At 45.6% G+C, this 19,577-nt stretch overlaps 1 protein-coding gene across 6 annotated transcripts in view; it reads right to left on the bottom strand.

Moving 5' to 3' along the window:
* The window catches only part of ACACB (acetyl-CoA carboxylase beta), a 153,866-nt gene extending 135,014 nt beyond the window's left edge, over nt 1–18,852 (bottom strand). For 2 of the 6 annotated variants that reach the window (XM_056528838.1, XM_056528839.1), the window contains exons 1-2: nt 3,462–3,600; nt 2,351–2,858 (exon numbers count right to left, since the gene is read on the bottom strand). In XM_056528838.1, coding sequence (XP_056384813.1) covers nt 2,351–2,850 — 500 coding nt within the window. In that variant the 5' untranslated portion in view covers nt 2,851–2,858; nt 3,462–3,600. Of the gene's footprint in view, nt 1–2,350; nt 2,859–3,461; nt 3,601–18,766 lie in introns of those variants that run through there. The other 4 variants (XM_056528828.1, XM_056528830.1, XM_056528827.1 and 1 more) reach the window with 4 other exon arrangements.
* Between the last annotated feature and the right edge of the window lie 725 nt (nt 18,853–19,577).

The following is a 19,577-nucleotide window of genomic DNA, read 5'->3' as shown; positions in this document are numbered from 1 at the left end:
CCCATATAATAAAGACAATAACCGCTATACATACTGTACAGTGGACTAAAAATCCATTGCATGAAATCTAATCTGTATAAGGAGGTAGTCTTCTGGTAGAGGTTTCACTCCACAGTTTTTGCAGGGAACAGGCTCTTTGTCATCATTATCACTTTTAAAGGGGTGCGTTGAGGAGTAATTTTTATGATGAATTATGCTGAGGAGGTTACCCCTTTCTATCTATGCCCTTTTCAATTATTCAAGAAATTCTTCTTTGTGAGAACAAGAAGACAAGGGTGAGGGAGAAGCAACTAAACTTACCTGTCCTTGAAGAATGAAAACATGTAGCATTTGGTCACTAATACTGTTACTTATGGACAACAATAATATGGAACTTAGGGCTGGGCGGTATACCGGTTCGTACCCAATACCGACATTTTTGGGCTGCACGATATTCATTTTCCCATACCGCAATACCCGTTGGGCCCCTCCCTCTTGGTAATGAATTATCAGCCCAGCGCTGCGCTGTCCCCACATCGGGGAACTAATCATACGTGACCCGCCAGCGCTGTTCTACTCCCCCCAATAATTATCAGCCCAGCGGGGTACTACTCACATATGTCAAGCACTGTCCTCCTCCTCTTTGTTAGGTGCCGCGGTGCTGGAACTCACTGTACGCCAGTGGTCGCCAACCTGCGGACCTCCAGCTGTTGCAAAACTACAACTCCCAGCATGCCCGGACAGCCAACGGCTGTCCGGGCATGCTGGGAGTTGTAGTTTTGCAACAGCTGGAGGTCTGCAGGTTTGAGACCACTGCTGTACACTGTATGCCCGGGCTGCAAAAGATTAAACAAAATAAACTTTAAGACTTACCTACGTCGGCCTTACGCTGGGGACGTGAACATCGGACAGCCGTCAGCCTATCACCAGCCGGATCGATGTTCCGCCCCGGCCAGTGATAGGCTGAGCCCACTGTCATGTATCTTTATCTTTTGCAGCTCGGGAATAGGGATACAGCGTACAGCAGTGGTCTCAAACCTGCGGACCTCCAGCTGTTGCCCGGGCATGCTGGGAGTTGTAGTTTTGCAACATCTGGAGGTCCGCAGGTTGGAGACCACTGGCATACAGTATAGAGTTCCAGCGCCTGGCGGCCCCCAACAGAGAGGAGGAGGGCAGTGCATGCGAGTGACATATGTGAGTAGTACCCCACTGGGCTGATCATTAATTGGGGGTGAGCAGAACAGTGCTGGCGGGTAACATGATTTGGGGGGGGGGGTGAAAGAAATACCGTTATATACCGTGGAACCGCCATAAGTTGCAAAAATACTGTGATACATAAATTTGGTCATACCGCCCAGCTCTAATGGAACTATAACTAAAGTTTATCTAAAAAAAATAAGATGTTTTATATTAGGGATGTAAGAAAAAATCGATTCTCGCGATAATCGCGATTTTTCATTTGCCGATACAGAATCGATTCAAAATATTTTTGAATCGATTCTTTTAGGGATGTGGAATTTTTATCTGCGGACGCCCGGAACAGCATGTCATGTCTTGGGCATCAGGAGATAAAAGTTCCACATTTGTGGAGCCGGGCAGGCCGGATCTGACACGGCTATGGAGCGGGCTCCGACTCGTGCCCACTCCGTACTATGCGACCCCCGGCTGATTTCAGTAGCCGGGGGCCGCCGCTAATAGCCAGCATGCGGCAATCGCCGCGGCTGGCTATTAAAGGAGTATCCGGTGCGCACTTTTCTCATTTTATCCTATCCAGGCTGCAAAATAAAACGCACTTTATCTTACCTGCCAACGAGCCCCCGGAGCTTCGGTACAGGTGTTCGGTCCCCGGGCTGTATTCTTCTTACTTCCTGTTAGTCCGGCACGTCACATGGAGCTTCAGCCTATCACCAGCCGCAGCGATGTCCCGCCTCCGCTGGTGATAGGCTGAAGCTCCATGTGACGTGCCGGACTAACAGGAAGTAAGAAGAATACAGCCCGGGGACCCAACACCTGTCCCGGAGTGTACCGGAGCTCCGGGGGCTCGTTGGCAGGTAAGATAAAGTGCGTTTTATTTTATTTTGCAGCCCGGACGGGATAACATGAGAAAAGTGTGCACCGGAGTACTAGATCGCCGCTGTCAAAGCTGACAGCGGCGTCTATTGGGATCTATGAATGCTCCCAGGTGGGCGATATATCGGGATATATCGCGATGTAACGTCACCTAGACGGTATCGCGATATATCGGGATATATCGAATCGCCACACTGGTATCGCGATTCGAATCGAATCGCCAAATTCTTGGCGATTCACACCCCTATTTTATATGGTAGAGCACATAGTCCTAGACATGACATACCAATGTTCTGCTTACCTTATTGTAGTGGTCAATGGCCCCATCTCCGGTAGTGATGATAGGGATGGAGTCTGTGATCCACTACTGGTGAGACTGCTTTTTCTTGGGCTCTTAAAAGAACCAACCGCACACTCATCATCGGAGGAGTTGTCCTCAGAAGAACCCAGGATAAACCTTGAGAGAGGTGGCTTCTTCACGTTTGGGTTCCTTGGTACAGAAACACTTCCTTTCGAGGGGCCAAATTTCAACTGTTTCTGTTCTGGTTTTGCAGAAGGAGATGAAACAGCAGGCGGTAAAGCCGGCCCGGCATTCGGTGCCTGATTTATTTGTATATTGGAATGATCTCCTTGTACTGATGGGCCAGATGCTTCATCCTGCTGTAAAGTCTCTGTATATGATTTATCTCCATCCATGACTGTTTCATCAAAACATACTCTGTATTTCTTACACCAGAATCCCCATGTTTTGCAGATAAGCCATAACCCAGCCAATAATAAAGTTGAAATCAATGGCACCATTCAGCAACCTAGAAAAAAAAATAGACATGGTTATGTAATCTGTATAATAATGCTACAGTCAAAATAATGAAACAGTTCTGTGTTTTGCATTACAGAAGAAAATACTGGCCAAGAGGCATGTCACTTGCTGTGGATTAGCACCATAATTGTCATGTGAATGTAATATACATTCGCAAAAAAAATGTAAAAATTAAATAAAAGTCTAAAAGCACTTCACAGGAACGGACTGGGACATAAAAGCTGCTTCGGCATTTTTAGCAAATAGGCCTATTGCAAGATATACAAACTATCAGTGTCAGCCTGAAATACTGTATCAGTGCCCTTGTCCTTAAACAGTAACATGTTACATGCACCGTTCATGTACTACACACATATCACATACTAAACATATACTGCACACCAGACTGTACGAGAAGAATCATGCTACAAAAATCAATCCTACACTGCACTTCAGAGCAGAGGAAGGAAGAAAGAGTACAGACCCTGTTGTCTAGCTAAACACCCTTCCATCCAGGTATCACCCCTAAGCAGGCTGCCTGTAGATGCAGAGAATAACCAGCATCATGAGTGCATACACCCATAATGGATACACTGACTGACGATAAACCGACCTGGTGGTGACTGCTTGAGGAGTCTTCTGCTCCACAGTCAGACTGCAGCCTTGCTGTTGAGGCAGAGCAGAAAACAAGCCTACCACTGACTTGCTGAGAGTCGCCAGCAATGATTCCTACATGTATCAGGGCAGTGACTGGTCCTCTGCCTTTGCTGGGCTAGGGATGTGCAGCTGTGAGCTGATAGGCTGGGGAGCAGTCAGAAAAGAAGGCTAGCACTGAAAAGCCGAGGCTCAGCCAACCAGGACTATGCTTGATTTCTGCACTGCTCTCTCCAAGTATCTCCTGGTAAAATGTCGTTCTAAACACTAGAGGGCAGCCACTCGACGTTTATGCCTCAACCTGACAATGTCTAATACTTATTTTGTGGGCCCGACTGGCATTTGCCAGAACTGCCAGATAGCCAGACCGATCCTGTTTATAGGCAAAAATGCAGTCCAATCTGCAGACAGCATGTAATAAAGAAGGAAAAGATGAACAGATTGATATATAGTTTTGTGGTAAAAGTTCCACGATAAGGCTAGGTTTACACTACTGTTAGGAGCCGCCCTGTTATGGACCTTTTATTATGAAATAATGGATCATGCAAAAACGGATTACATCACGGATAACAACGGATGACAGATGTCCGTTAATTTAACGGATATTCCGCTAAAATAACAGACATGTTGCATCCGTTACTGTCAGTTATTTCATCCGTTAACCCCTTAAGGACTGAGCCCTTTTTCACCTTAAGGACTGAGCCCTTTTTTGCAATTCTGACCATTGTCACTTTAAACATTAATGACTCTGGGATGCTTTTAGTTATCAATCTGATTCCGAGATTTTTTTTCCGTGACATATTCTACTTTAACATAGTGGTAAGATTTAGTGGTAACTTGCATCCTTTCTTGGTGAAAAATCCCCAAATTTGATGAAAAAAATGAAAATTTTGCATTTTTCTAACTTTGAAGCTCTATGCTTGTAAGGAAAATGGATATTCAAAATATTTTTTTTTTTGGATCACATATACAATATGTCTACTTTATGTTTGCATCATAAAATTGACGTGTTTTTACTTTTGGAAGACACCAGTGGGCTTCAAAGTTCAGCAGCAATTTTCAAATTTTTCACAAAATTTTCAAACTCGATATTTTTCAGGGACCAGTTCAGTTTTGAAGTGGATTTGAAGGGTCTTCATATTAGAAATACCCCACAAATAACCCCATTATAAAACCTACACCCCCCAAAGTATTCAAAATGACATTCAGTCAGCGTTTTAACCCTTTAGGTGTTTCACAGGAATAGCAGCAAAGTGAAGGAGAAAATTCAAAATCTTCATTTTTTACACTCGCATGTTCTTGTAGACCCAATTTTTTAATTTTCGCAAGGGGTAAAAGGAGAAAATTTATACTTATATTTGTAGCCCAATTTCTCTCGAGTAAGCACATACCTCATATGTCTATGTTAATTGCTTGGCGGGCGCAGTAGAGGGCTCAGAAGGGAAAGAGCGACAAGGGGATTTTGGAGAGAACATTTTTCTGAAATGGTTTTGGGGGGCATGTCACCTTTAGGAAGCCCCTAGGATGTCAAAACAGCAAAAAAAAACACATGGCATACCATTTTGGAAACTAGACCCCTTAGGGAATGTAACAAGGGGTAAAGTGAACCTTAATACCCCACAGGAGTTTCACGACTTTTGCATATGTTAAAAAATATATATATTTTTTACCTAAAATGCTTGGTTTCTCAAAAATGTTACATTTTTACAAAGGGTTAAAGCAGAAAATACCCCACAAAATTTGAAGCTCAATTTCTCCCAATTCAGAAAACACCCCATATGGGGGTGAAAAGTGCTCTGCTGGCGCACTACAGGTCTCAGAAGAGAAGGAGTCACATTTGGCTTTTTGGAAGCAAATTTTGCTTTGGGGGCATGCCGCATTTAGGAAGCCCCTATGGTGCCAGGACAGCAAAAAAAAAAACACATGGCATACCATTTTGGAAACTAGACCCCTTGGGGAACGTAACAAGGGGTAAAGTGAACCTTAATACCCCACAGGGGTTTCACGACTTTTGCATATGTAAAAAAATATATATATTTTTTAGCTAAAATGCTTGGTTTCTCAAAAAATTAACATTTTTACAAAGGGTTAAAGCAGAAAATACCCCCCAAAATTTGAAGCCCAATTTCTCCCGATTCAGAAAACACCCCATATGTGGGTCAAAAGTGCTCTGCTGGCGCACTACAGGTCTCAGAAGAGAAGGAGTTACAAATTTTGCTCTGGGGGCATGCCGCATTTAGGAAGCCCCTATGGTGCCAGGACAGCAAAAAAAAAAAAAAACACATGGCATACCATTTTGGAAACTAGACCCCTCGGGGAATGTAACAGTGTTACAGTGAGTACTTACACCTCACAGGTTTTTTGAACAGTGGGCCATAAAAGTGAAAAATTTGATTTTTTTGCACTATATTGATAGTGTTACCCCAAATGTTTCATTTTCACATTGGGTAAAAGGCCCCCAAATTTTGAAGAACAATTTTGTCTGAGAAAAAAAATACACCATATGTAGATGTAAATTGCTCTGTGGACGCACTACAATGCTCAGAATAGAAGGAGTGAAAATGTTGTTGAAATTGAAGTCGGGGGTCATGTGCATTTATAAAGCCCCCAACAGAAAAAAAAACACATGTGACACCATTTTAGAAATTACACCCCTCAATGAACATAACAAGGGGTACAGTGGGAAATAACAACTCACAGGTTTTTTGAAAAGTGGGCCATAAATTGAAAAATTAGATTCTTTTACAGTAAAATGCTGGGGTTACCCAATTTTTAACATTTTCACAAGGGGTAATATGAGGAATTGGGTTACAAATTTTGGAGGGCTTTTCCCCCTGACTATAAAAATACATCCACATATGGGGTAAAGTGCTGGGCGGGCGCACAACAAGGCTCAGAAGTCATAGAGGTCACTTTGTATTTGTGGCCTATGGCATATCAGTAGCTGACGGTTACATACATTCCAAGGAAAATACAAAAATGAAACCCCCACATGTGACACCATTACAGAAAGTACCCACCCAGAGGAATGGGTATAGGGGTAAAGAGGACATTTTGAACGCACAGGTGTTTCCTAAATTTATTTTCCAGGAATGGATGAAGGGTAGCTTTTGAAAATTGCAATTTTCAACCTATGCTCTGCTTCATTTTTCTGGAAACAACAAACATGTGACTCCGAATTGACACCTGGAAATACGACAGAGCTCATGAGGAAGAACTCTTCGCATTTGAGGCAGATGTTTGTTACAGACCTAACAGTTACATACATTCAGAGGAAAATACAAGAAAGGAACACCCACATGTGAGAATACTACAAACAATACACCCCCTAGGGAAGGTGTATAGGGTGAAGTGGAGATTTGGAACAGACGGGTGTTCCCTTCATTTATTTTCCAGGAATGGATGAAGTGTACTATGGGGGGGAAGAAAATTGCAATTTTTGTACTGATATGCCAATTATTTTCCCAGAATGATGACCCAGAGTACAGCCAAAAGTAAAAATGATGCCCGCCCCAAACCCTATACTCTGAATCACCATTATGGGAAGGGGATGTGTGGGGCCGTCCCTATTCTGTTACCTCAAATGCGCAACCCGCTCAGGTGGGGAGAGAGCGTTGCGCATTTGAGGTAACTGCAAACCCCCAATGCTGTTGACTCTGTGTCCCATGACCCATTTTTTAGGGGGAAGAAATAAAAAAGATATTGGGGGTATTGGGAAAAAGGTGTTTTTTTTTTGTTTGTTTTTGGGGGGGGTTGGTATAAAATTTGGAAGACAATGTACTCTGGACTGGTACATTGGAGTCGAATTTTGGGGAATGAAAATTAGGACAAAGGATGGAAAATTTAGTACTCCATGGAAGTGTGATACTCCCTGAAGCAGCCTATGCAGAGGCCCGGATGATCGGGGCAAGTGTCGCATTGAGTGGTGGTGTCCTTCCGAATCCCCCTCTTGCGACACACTCCGCATTTCTTCTGAGATCGTCCCTTCTTTACAGTGTGGGGGATCACACCTGGAAAGTGTTGGCCGGGGACGATCCGGGGACCTGAAGTTCCAGAGGTGCTCTGACCCGCTCTTTGGCGGTCACCAAAGATGAGGGCCTTTAGAACTTCCTCTTAGAACTGCAGGTATGTCCCTGTGTTGCCAGCGTACTTGTACAGTACAAAAGCATTGTACATGGCAACCTGTACCATGTAGACCGCAACTTTTTTGTACCATACCTTTGTTTTCCGCATGGCATTATATGGCTTGAGGACTTGATCAGAAAGATCAACTCCCCCTATATGCCGATTGTAGTCCAGAATACAATCGGGCTTGAGGACCGGTCCCACGGTACCTCGCACAGGGACAGGGGTGCTGCAGTTCCCATGAATTGTGGTGAGCATAAGGACATCCCTCTTGTCCTTATACCGGACCAACAACAGGTTCTCATGGGAAAAGGCACGGGACTCACCCCGGGGCATAGGAGTCTGCAGGGAATAGGAAGGAAGGCCTCTTTGATTCTTCCGGACTGTCCCACAAGCGACCGTGGATCTGGCAGCGAGGGATGTGAAGAGAGGGATACTAGTATAAAAGTTATCCACGTAAAGGTGGTAACCTTTATCTAGCAATGGGTGCAAAAGGCCCCAAACGATTTCCCGCTAACACCCAGAGTGGGGGAACAATCTGGGGGTTCAATGCGGGAATCTCGTCCCTCATACACCATAAACTTGCAAGTGTACCCGGAGGTACTCTCGCAAAGTTTATACATCTTCACGCCATACCGCGCTCGCTTGGTAGGGATGTATTGCCGGAAGCTGAGTCTCCCCTTAAAGCTGATGAAAGACTCATCAATAGCGACCTCCCTTCCAGGGACATAGGCCTCTTAAAATCTGGCCCCGAAGTGATTGATGACCGGCCTGATTTTATACAGGCGGTCATACGCGGGATCAGTTCGCGGGGGGACATGCCGCATTATCAGCATAATGCAAACATCTCCGAATGGCCTCGAACCGGGGACGTGTCATGGCCATATTGTAGAGGGGTGTCTGGTAAAGGACGTCCCCACTCCAATATTGCCTGACACTGGGTTTTTTAACTAGACCAATATGCAGCGCAAGGCCCCAAAAGGTCCTCATTTTGGCTGCATCGACTGGAGTCCAGCCGGCGGGTCTAGCTAAAAGTGAGCCCGGGTTAGCGGCGACGAACTGTTGGGCGTACAGATTCGTCTGTGTAACAATTAGATTAACAAAGTCGTCACTGAAAAAATTACCGAAAAAGTCCTTTTCAGTGAACCCGGCGATGTTAATCTTGAGTCGCCAACAAACTCAGGAATCACGGGCTCGTGGTCCGCTGGCTCAGCCCAGACAAGTTCTCCGGTACGAGGTACCAGTGACCTTGGCAGGGGGACTCATACTAGCATGGGGCACAGGGTCAAGGGCAGAGGAGGTTTGCGGCGCCGCACAGCGGCGTCTCCGCCGCCTTGGTGGCTCATCATCAGAACTAGATGATAAGGAGGACGATGAAATAAGGAAGGTGTGGTCTTCATCGTCCTCTGAGCCGTTCTCGGTGTCGGAGGCAATTATGGCATATGCCTCCTCCACCGAAAACGCTCTGCGGGCCATTTCCCTACTCTAATGGGGATACGGGTGTGTGTGTGTGGGGGGGGGGGGAAACTTTTATTGGTGTATGTGCTGTGTGTGGTGTGGTGCGAGACTACCTCCCTAACCCGCCCTAACCCTCCCTAACCTAACCTAACCTAACTAAACTAACCCGCCCTAACAGAAAAAAAAAATAAAAAGGGGACTTTTTTTTAAAAACAAAAAAGGGACTTCTAGCGCAAAAAAGCCCTGCGCCAAAAAAAGCGTTTATCCAATCAGTGGTGTGTGCACTGATTAGCGCTTGTGGCGGCAGGGGGCGCAGAAGTCAGTGGGGGATCCGGCCACTCATCCCAGAACAGTGGCTGGTGGCTTGTACACAGACCCCCACACAAAAAACCCGAAAAATAAAATTAAAAAAACGCTTAACCCCGAAAAAATGCACCCGCCTGAATCCCAAAAAAAAAACGCTGATCAGTGATAAATCACTGACAGCGGTGGGACAGGCTGCACACACAGGTACGGTCCGTCCACACAGTACACGCCTGCTACTGGTGGCACGGACCACCCATGGGTGCAAAAAAAAAAAACGCTGATCAGTGATAAATCACTGACAGCGGTGAGGCACCTCACACATACAGGTAAGGTCCGGCAACACAGTACACGCCTGCTACTTGTGGCACGGACCGCCTATGGGTGCAAAAAAGCGATAGAAAACACGAAAAAAAAGCGCCGGCACCACAAAAAAAAAAACGCTGATCAGTACTATGGGACTGATCAGCGGCGGGTGGGCTTTAACAAACGGTGGCGGACCGCTCTTTTATAACTAAGAGGGTCTGCACACACGCTTAGGGGGAAAAAAAAAGATCTGCGCCAAATAAAAAGGCTGGCGGCAGACCGCAGCGACCCAACAGGGCCGGGGTCACGCAGCTAAAGGTGCTACGGACCCACGGACACCCACTGAGGTACGCTGAAAAAATTTTTTTTTTAACTTTTTTTTTTAACCCTAGCCTGTCCCTACCTAAATCTAAAGCTATCCCTGGGGATTTCTGTGCCAAGAGGCACTTTTTTCACACTGAGGGGATGGTGGCAGCACGGGGCTCCGTCCTGCTCGCCAAATCTCTGTGGAATGGCGGGCAGAACGGAGCAACGTGCTCCTAGCCCCCACCATCCCCTCCCATTACTATGTGATTGGTGTGGCCACTTTGGCCACCCAATCACAACTGTACTGAGGGGGGTGGCCACAATGCCAGCCCCCAGTACAGCATGGATGGTGATTGGTGGTGTATACTACACCAACAGTCACCATCTATATCCGGGTCACAGGGTCACACGTGACCCTGATGACCCGGAACCGCTGCAGAACGCCGGACCTCCTCCAGCACACTGCCGGGATGTATGCTGATTGAAATCAGCAGACATCTGGCTCCGATCCCCGCCCGGCGAGCGGCGGGGAACGGAATCGCAGCACATCGCTCATCTGAGTTGATGAGCGATGTGTTGCGATCGCCGACATGGGGGGTCCTGTTGACCCCCCTGGGCGATATGCCAAGATGCCTGCTGAACGATCTCAGCAGGCATCCGGCTCCGGTTCCCAACCGGCTAGCGGTGGGGACCGGATTTCCCATGGGCATATGGATACGCCCTGCGTCCTTAAGGACTCGGAATGCAGGGCGTATCCATACGCCCTGCATCCTGAAGAGGTTAAAAAAACATTTTTGTCAATTTAACAATATTTTTGTTAAATTTAACCCCTTTACAACCCCCTCACTTCCCTATGGGACTTCTTGGTTGTGAGACTTTACTGAGCATGCTCAGTAGCAATAACAGATCATAACAAAATATGAAAATAACGGAGCATAACGGATGCCATTTGTGGTCATCCGTCATCAATAGACTTCAATGTTAAATTTATAGTGGCCAGATGTTAGCTGTAAATCAATGAGAAATCTCAAAATTCTTTTTCCACTTTACGTTTTTCAGTTTTGCATTATTTTTTATCCTTTTGGCCTTTTTCACTCTTTTTTTATTTTTTTAATTTTTTTATTTTAGCTCATTGGCGGTTTTGCAAGGTCACAGCATGTTGAGCATATGGTGTTTTTTTCCCCTGAAATTGTGGCCAGCGCGCTCGAGCGCTCATGTGACCAGCGATTATGAATATTAAAATTCACCCAGCGGGCCATCTCCAGTGCGCAATTCACTGAAGATAGAAGCGGACCTTTAGAGGGACACTGCACCGGACTGAAGGTACGTTTTTAACCGACTGACATTGCATCGGTCTCCTGTTCCCCTACACTATAACCCAGTGTATTGGGTTTAAAGTGGGTAAACAGGATGACCATCAGGTCATCAGGTTCTGTCCCCTCTCTTTTCTCCCCTGTTAACCCTTCAATTGATGTCCCTTTGCTCTTACTCTGTTAACCCTTCAGGTCCTGTCCCCTCTCTTTCCGCTTGTTAAGTCTTTACAATGCGGTCCCCACTTCCTCCCCTCCTCCCGGTAACCTATCCCTGGTCCCCTAATCCCATTTTGTTTTTGTTTTTTTAATCCGATTAATCAAACCAATAATCGATCAACTAAATAATTGTTAGTTGCAGCCCTAGTGTTTATTCATTATACAAAAAAAAAAACATATTATGAAAATCAGTTCTGAAATAGTCTAATAATCTGTGTGTCCAATGAGTCAAGGAGACAGAGTTTCCAAATAGACTAATACCAGAGTCTAGACACAAAATGTAATAGGATTGCATGTAACCATGTGACATGTGACCTTTCACACTACAGATGTCATGAATATGAGAGGACGCCGTTATATTACACCATGAAACTTTCCTATTGATTTAACAGTTACCAAGCAATCCCTGAATTCATCCAAATGGACTGTTCATATTCTGACTATAAAACTGATGTAGTATTATTTATGAGGCCTGTACAAAAATAGAATTAGTATAATATTGGCATCATCACATAGGACTTGGTACATTCAGTGCTGGTACGTGAAGTCCATGAAGTATTTGTTATGACCTTTTATTTCCATTTAGTCTTGGTTGACAAATTAATATTGGTATAAGGTATGTGCCATGATTTTGTATTGGGGGCATTGTTTTGTGCTGGATCCTGAAACGGTCACTTTTTACCTTTATCACTATCAGTTGTGGAGTAAAAAGTTAAAAAAACAAAACAAAACAGAACTGCTATACACCACACTTATTTGCTGGATTTGAACAGATAATTACAGAGCAGGTTACAGAAAGCAGTTCAGAAGACATAGCTATTATATTCATTATGGCGATAATATCAGTACAGAAATAATAATAATAATTAATAGTACTAATAGGTCAGTTTCCATCACTGTTGCAGGTAAGAAAGAACATCACATTTGTGATCCACATATGTTAGAATCTATGCAATACACATTTTCATTTTCTCATTGCATTAACATTAATCTGGATTACAATGCTTACACTGAAAAACAAAAAGGTATGCCATACAGCATGTTTTTTCACTGGTAAGTCACTTACACTGGCTCTTGTTCAGTACTGTGCTTATTGCAGCAATATCCAGTATGTTGTAAGCCAAAACACTTTAGAACAGTGTTTCATAACCAGGGTGCCTCCAGGCAAAGGCTGTCCTGGCATGCTGAAAGTTGTAGTTTAGCAACAGCTGGAGGCACCCTGGTTGGAAAACACTGTTTTAAAGCATTTTTGCTTGCAATATTGAATTTGCAAATCCAATCATAAATTGTTAGATGTGTTTTGCACACGTCTCAAATATCTTTAGGGACAGCTCCTACTTTAAGGTGAACTCTGGTACTAGACATCATATCACCTAACCCCAGGATAGGGAATAAGTTTCTGATCATGGGGGTTCCGGTGCATTGCCGTGGAATCAGATTTGCCATAGAATGAGATGGTCCGCCTCCATCACATCCTATTGGCTCTCTCTTGTCACGTGACATATTTAAACGTCACACATCGATGCGCACAGTGGTGTCAGTTTGGCTATCACAGGGAGAGGATCTCCTCACCCTGTGATAGCTGAAGCTGCACGGAGCTCTCATGGCCTCTGTGGCCCGACAGAAGTTCACACATGTACGCAGCTCATACGGCTGGCTCATATACATTTACTCTATTATTACATCCACAGCGCTATCGGGATCCCTATGCTCGATGGCGCTGTCATCAGTGTGCGTCCCCGCGAGCGCCCCACGCCCGCAGTTCCACTCCCCGTCCCCCGCAGCTCTACTCCCCGTCCCCCGCAGCTCTACTCCCCGTCCCCCGCAGCTGTACTCCCCGTCGCCCGTAGCTCTACTCCCCGTCCCCCGCAGCTCTACTCCCCGTCCCCCGCAGCTCTACTCCCCGTCCCCCGTAGGTCTATTCCCAGTCCCCTGTTAACGCTCAGGGAGCGATCAACAGCGCTATGGGGATTCCTATGCCCGATGCCGCTGTCATCAGTGTGCGTCCCCGCGAGCGCCCCACGCCCGCAGTTCCACTCCCCGTCCCCCGCAGCTCTACTCCCCGTCCCCCGCAGCTCTACTCCCCGTCCCCCGCAGCTGTACTCCCCGTCGCCCGTAGCTCTACTCCCCGTCCCCCGCAGCTCTACTCCCCGTCCCCCGCAGCTCTACTCCCCGTCCCCCGTAGGTCTATTCCCAGTCCCCTGTTAACGCTCAGGGAGCGATCAACAGCGCTATGGGGATTCCTATGCCCGATGCCGCTGTCATCAGTGTGCGTCCCCGCGAGCGCCCCACGCCCGCAGCTGTACTCCCAGTCCCGTTAACGCTCAGGGAGCGGGGAACAGAAAATAGAGCATCGGGCGCAGAATAACTTAACCTGCGCGAATAACTTAACCTGCACCCGATGCTCTACTTTCTGTTCCCCGCTCCCTGAGCGTTAACGGGACGGGGAGTACAGCTGCGGGCGTGGGGCGCTCGGGGGGAGGCACACTGATGACAGCGGCATCGGGATCCCGATAGCGCTGTGGATCAACAGTAAATGTATATGAGCCAGCCGTATGAGCTGCGTACGTGTGAACTTCTGTCGGGCCACAGAGGCCATGAGAGCTCCGTGCAGCTTCAGCTATCACAGGGAGAGGAGATCCTCTCCCTGTGATAGCCAAACTGACACTGCTGTGCGCGTCGATGCGTGACGTTTAAATATGTCACGTGACAAGAGAGAGCCAATAGGATGTGATGGAGGCGGACCATCTCATTCTATGGCAAATCTCATTCCACGGCAATGCACCGGCCACTGGGACCCCTCGCAATCTCCTACCCAGCACCCCGGTAATCCGCATGCATGGAGCAATCTCCGCTCCGTGCCAGATTACTGTTGATCACTGCCCAAAGCTGTGGTTGACACATCCACTTCATACATCTTTATTAGAGATCCGGAGATACACTAACGCTGTATGTTCGTCTCTCCCATAGACATGAATGGAGGGGGGGTGTCGACCATGGCCCCTCTGAAGCCTAGTAAAGACGACGTTCTGAACATAAATGTTCAGAACGCTGGGGTGCAAGGCTGGAGATCCCCGTGATCAGTCATCTTATTTCCTATCCTGTGGGTAGGGGATAAGATGTCTAGTACCGGTGTTCCCCTTTAGGGTACACTCACACATACAGGATCCTGTGCAGATTTGATGCGCAGGATTTGTAACTGCAGATTAGAAGTTGTGCTCAGTCATTTAGTTTACATTGGAAAATGCAGCAGAAAATCCTGTGCATCAAATCCAGCGCATCAAATCTGCGTACGTGTGAACGTACCCTTAAAGTAAAAGCCAAGCATGTACCATGGCTATGGTAAGGGGAACAAGACCATTGCATTTGGCTAGAAAACTTCTGCAGCCACAATTGCATTAAAAAAAAACCTTGTCCACTGTAATGCATTAATCAGCCAAATGGATCACAGCAGCTTGTGGTTCTGGCTACTACAGTAGGGTCCAGTGTGTGCTCTGCTTATAGGGCATATATACCTCTGAAGTGCATGCAGGGGTAGTTGCATTGGTGAGGCACTTAATATATTCATGTGTACTTTTGTGGTTCAAAAGAGCATTTTGGAAAACAAAAACAGCTATCTAGAATTAGAAAAAGGAGTCTGGAATTCCAGTGAAAAGCAAAGTCAATATTGGGGGGAGATTTATATAAAACTGTGCAGAGGAAAAGTGGAGCAGTTGCCAAAAAGCAACAAATGAGATTGCTTCTTAAATTTTTCAGAATAAAAGAAGGGCTCTGATTGGTTGTTATGGGCAACTGCTCCACATTTCCAGTGCTCTCCCAATAACTTTTCAATACAGTTTAATCAAAGAAATACCAATGCATAATGGGCTAACTTACCACAAGGGCGGCCCATCTATCTGATGCCCAGCAGTCTATGGGCATCTTAGGTCTCATTCTCATCAACGCTGAGCTTCGCTAAAGGGACGCCATCACGAAAAGACGGGATATGAGCAATTCTGTAAGTCTGGTATTTTTCTCTGCTCATCTCCCCTAAAGACACCTGATGACCTCATTCAAGTCAATGTCAGTTGTGATCTGACCGGTTCAGGGTCTGTTTGGCGCAAAAAAAAAAAAGAGCTGAACGGGGCAGAACTCAGGAAAGATGTAAACTTAGCCTTAGGCAAGGTTTACATTGACCCTAAACAGGTCATAGCACAACTGACACCACCGGGTCACGACGGATCCCATTGACTTGAATGGGGTCTGTTGTGGATTTGGTAGTTTAGCGGAGAGAAAACAACAGTTCATGTACCACTTTTTTTCTCTTCGCTATACTCTTGTAGTTCCGACGGACTGGCCGGCGGCACGTGAACGAGCCTTTAGATGTATTCTTCAGAAGCCATTTTCCTGACATTGACACATAAAACATGGCGTGATTTTAACCTTACTGATAATGTTTACCAAACATCCCAGCTAGTGAGGAGCTTGTTCTCATAATACAATATGTACATGTAACAAACTGTTCAGGATCAGTTCTGTTACATATGTCTTTGGGGACATCTAAAAGTTCCAAAAATATTCTTATTCCTGCCTCCAGCTGTTGTAAAACATCAACTGCCAGCGTGCCCGGACAGCCAAATATTCTTGTTGCTTTGCAATACTATTTTGTAACTCTATATCAGGGTTTATGAACCAGGAAGCCTCCAGCTGTTGCAAAACTACAACTCCCAGCGTGCCCGGAGAGCCAAATATTCTTGTTGCTTTGCAATACTATTTTGTAACTCTATATCAGGGTTTATGAACCAGGAAGCCTCCAGCTGTTGCAAAACTACAACTCCCAGCGTGCCCGAACAGCCAAATATTCTTGTTGCTTTGCAATACTATTTTGTAACTCTATATCAGTGTTTATGAACCAGGAAGCCTCCAGCTGTTGCAAAACTACAACTCCCAGCATATCCGGACAGCCAAATATTCTTGTTGCTTTGCAATACTATTTTGTAACTCTATATCAGGGTTTATGAACCAGGAAGCCTCCAGCTGTTGCAAAACTACAACTCCCAGCATATCCGGACAGCCAAATATTCTTGTTGCTTTGCAATACTATTTTGTAACTCTATATCAGTGTTTATGAACCAGGAAGCCTCCAGCTGTTGCAAAACTACAACTCCCAGCATATCCGGACAGCCAAATATTCTTGTTGCTTTGCAATACTATTTTGTAACTCTATATCAGGGTTTATGAACCAGGAAGCCTCCAGCTGTTGCAAAACTACAACTCCCAGCGTGCCCGGACAGCCAAATATTCTTGTTGCTTTGCAATACTATTTTGTAACTCTATATCAGGGTTTATGAACCAGGAAGCCTCCAGCTGTTGCAAAACTACAACTCCCAGCGTGCCCGAACAGCCAAATATTCTTGTTGCTTTGCAATACTATTTTGTAACTCTATATCAGTGTTTATGAACCAGGAAGCCTCCAGCTGTTGCAAAACTACAACTCCCAGCATATCCGGACAGCCAAATATTCTTGTTGCTTTGCAATACTATTTTGTAACTCTATATCATGGTTTATGAACCAGGAAGCCTCCAGCTGTTGCAAAACTACAACTCCCAGCGTGCCCGGAGAGCCAAATATTCTTGTTGCTTTGCAATACTATTTTGTAACTCTATATCAGGGTTTATGAACCAGGAAGCCTCCAGCTGTTGCAAAACTACAACTCCCAGCGTGCCCGGACAGCCAAATATTCTTGTTGCTTTGCAATACTATTTTGTAACTCTATATCAGTGTTTATGAACCAGGAAGCCTCCAGCTGTTGCAAAACTACAACTCCCAGCGTGCCCGGACAGCCAAATATTCTTGTTGCTTTGCAATACTATTTTGTAACTCTATATCAGGGTTTATGAACCAGGAAGCCTCCAGCTGTTGCAAAACTACAACTCCCAGCGTGCCCGGACAGCCAAATATTCTTGTTGCTTTGCAATACTATTTTGTAACTCTATATCAGTGTTTATGAACCAGGAAGCCTCCAGCTGTTGCAAAACTACAACTCCCAGCGTGCCCGGACAGCCAAATATTCTTGTTGCTTTGCAATACTATTTTGTAACTCTATATCAGGGTTTATGAACCAGGAAGCCGCCAGCTGTTGCAAAACTACAACTCCTAGCATGCCCGGACAGCCAAAGGCTGTCCGGGCATGCTGGGAGTTGTAGTTTTCCAACAGCTGGAGGCACCCTAGTTGAAAAACACTGGTCTATATTAAAGGGTTTATCCAGGAAAAAACGTTTTTTTATATATATCAACTGGCTCCAGAAAGATAAACAGATTTGTAAATTACTTCTATTAAAAAATCTTAATCCTTTCAGTACTTATGAGCTGATGAAGTTGAGTTGTTCTTTTTTTGTCTAAATGCTCTCTGATGACACCTGTCTCGGGAACAACCCAGTTTAGAAGCAAATCCCGATAGCAAAGCAATTCTACTCTGTGCAGTTCCCGAGACAAGCAGAGATGTCAGCAGAGAGCACTGTTGCCAGACAGAAAAGAACAACTCAACTTCAGGAGCTGGTAATTATTGAAAGGATTAAGATTTTTTTTATAGAAGTAATTTACAAATCTGTTTAACTTTCTGGAGCCAGTTGATATAAAAAAAATATATAAAAAATTTTTTTTTCCTGGAATACCCCTTTAAGGAGAGACCCACCTGAATTGCTAGACATACAGGTTGTACAAAATTCGGAAAACAAAGCAAGGCAGGACTACAGGAGCCAGCCAGGAATCGTTCACCCCCAGGATCTCTATTTAGTGGCACCTTTTCCAAAATACAGGCCTCTCTGTAAGGAAGCGGAGTTATGTGTGCCAAAGGTCACAGTGCCCCATAGCCGTGCCTGTACTAGTGTGGTCTCTGGTGCTGGCAGGGAACAGACACATTCAATAGGGGCACAAGTAACAATAACAACATAGGAAGCAAATACATAAATAAAGTGTCAGAGCACAGGACAGGCACAATGCTGGTGACACAACAGTATACTGATCTATCACTATGATCTTATCTGACAATGCCCCCACCTCTGACATGTGCTATATACATATGAAATATACAAATATAAGTGCACAGATGCTGATTCCATACCACACATCCCATCACACATATATAGGATCCAGGCTATAAATACCACACTCATCCAGGGGTCACCCCAGTAAAGGCTTGTAATCCAGTGCACCAGATATACCCCCATCCACCTCTATATACCTCTATACACACACCTTACCATCCATCCCTGGGCTGTTATGGCTTCTGCTCAGTATGAACTCACAGCATACACAGGAGTAGTGACAGCAGCAGGCCCCGCCCACCAGAGCGCAGGGTGGGCGGGGCTACGGTTGCCAGTTACTGTCCTTGCTTTGTGACTCGGGGCACTAGAGGGGCTTCTACGCTCTGGAAAGTTGTCTCTGGGTCCCGCAGCCATTTTGGCTGGGCAGCAGGCAGTGGATTATGATCATGACTGGCATTTCGGTGTCATGCATTTTATATATGAGTTCTGTTTTTAAAAAAACTTTCGATTTTAGGATTTTAGGAACCTGCCTTGTATAAGGGTTTACATATTGCAGAAGTAGCTCTGGGGCCCTTGGAGAGAGGGCCCCCAGCCATGGTCCTGTCCCTGTGATGCAGGGTGCTGATGGTGATGAGGGTGTAAGTGGAAAACTCAATTCTGACACCAAAACCCTAGCGCCCATTTATGATCTGTGACAATTGTGTGGTGGCCCAGTACAGGAGTTGCACTCCTGTACCCTTGTTGTCCTATGTGGCGGACCCTTATTCCAGTGACCCCTGAGTCCACCCTCATTGAAGGAGATTTATCATTCTTTTCAAACGTATGGCTTTTATATGACAATTTATTTTCTTAAAGGAGTTCTCTAAGCTAAAACTTTTAACCCCCGCTGTACCCGGGCTGTAAAACTATACATAATAACCTTTCACTTACCTGCCTACGATCCCCCGTTGTTCCGATATCGCCGTTGCGGCCGCTGATAGGTTGAGCGCAGAGTGAAGTCACCGACCCGCAGGAAGTGGAAG

This window comes from Hyla sarda, chromosome 1 (genome assembly GCF_029499605.1).
Source record: "Hyla sarda isolate aHylSar1 chromosome 1, aHylSar1.hap1, whole genome shotgun sequence".
NCBI classification, from domain to species: domain Eukaryota; kingdom Metazoa; phylum Chordata; class Amphibia; order Anura; family Hylidae; genus Hyla; species Hyla sarda.
This window is presented reverse-complemented; position numbering and strand designations above follow the sequence as displayed.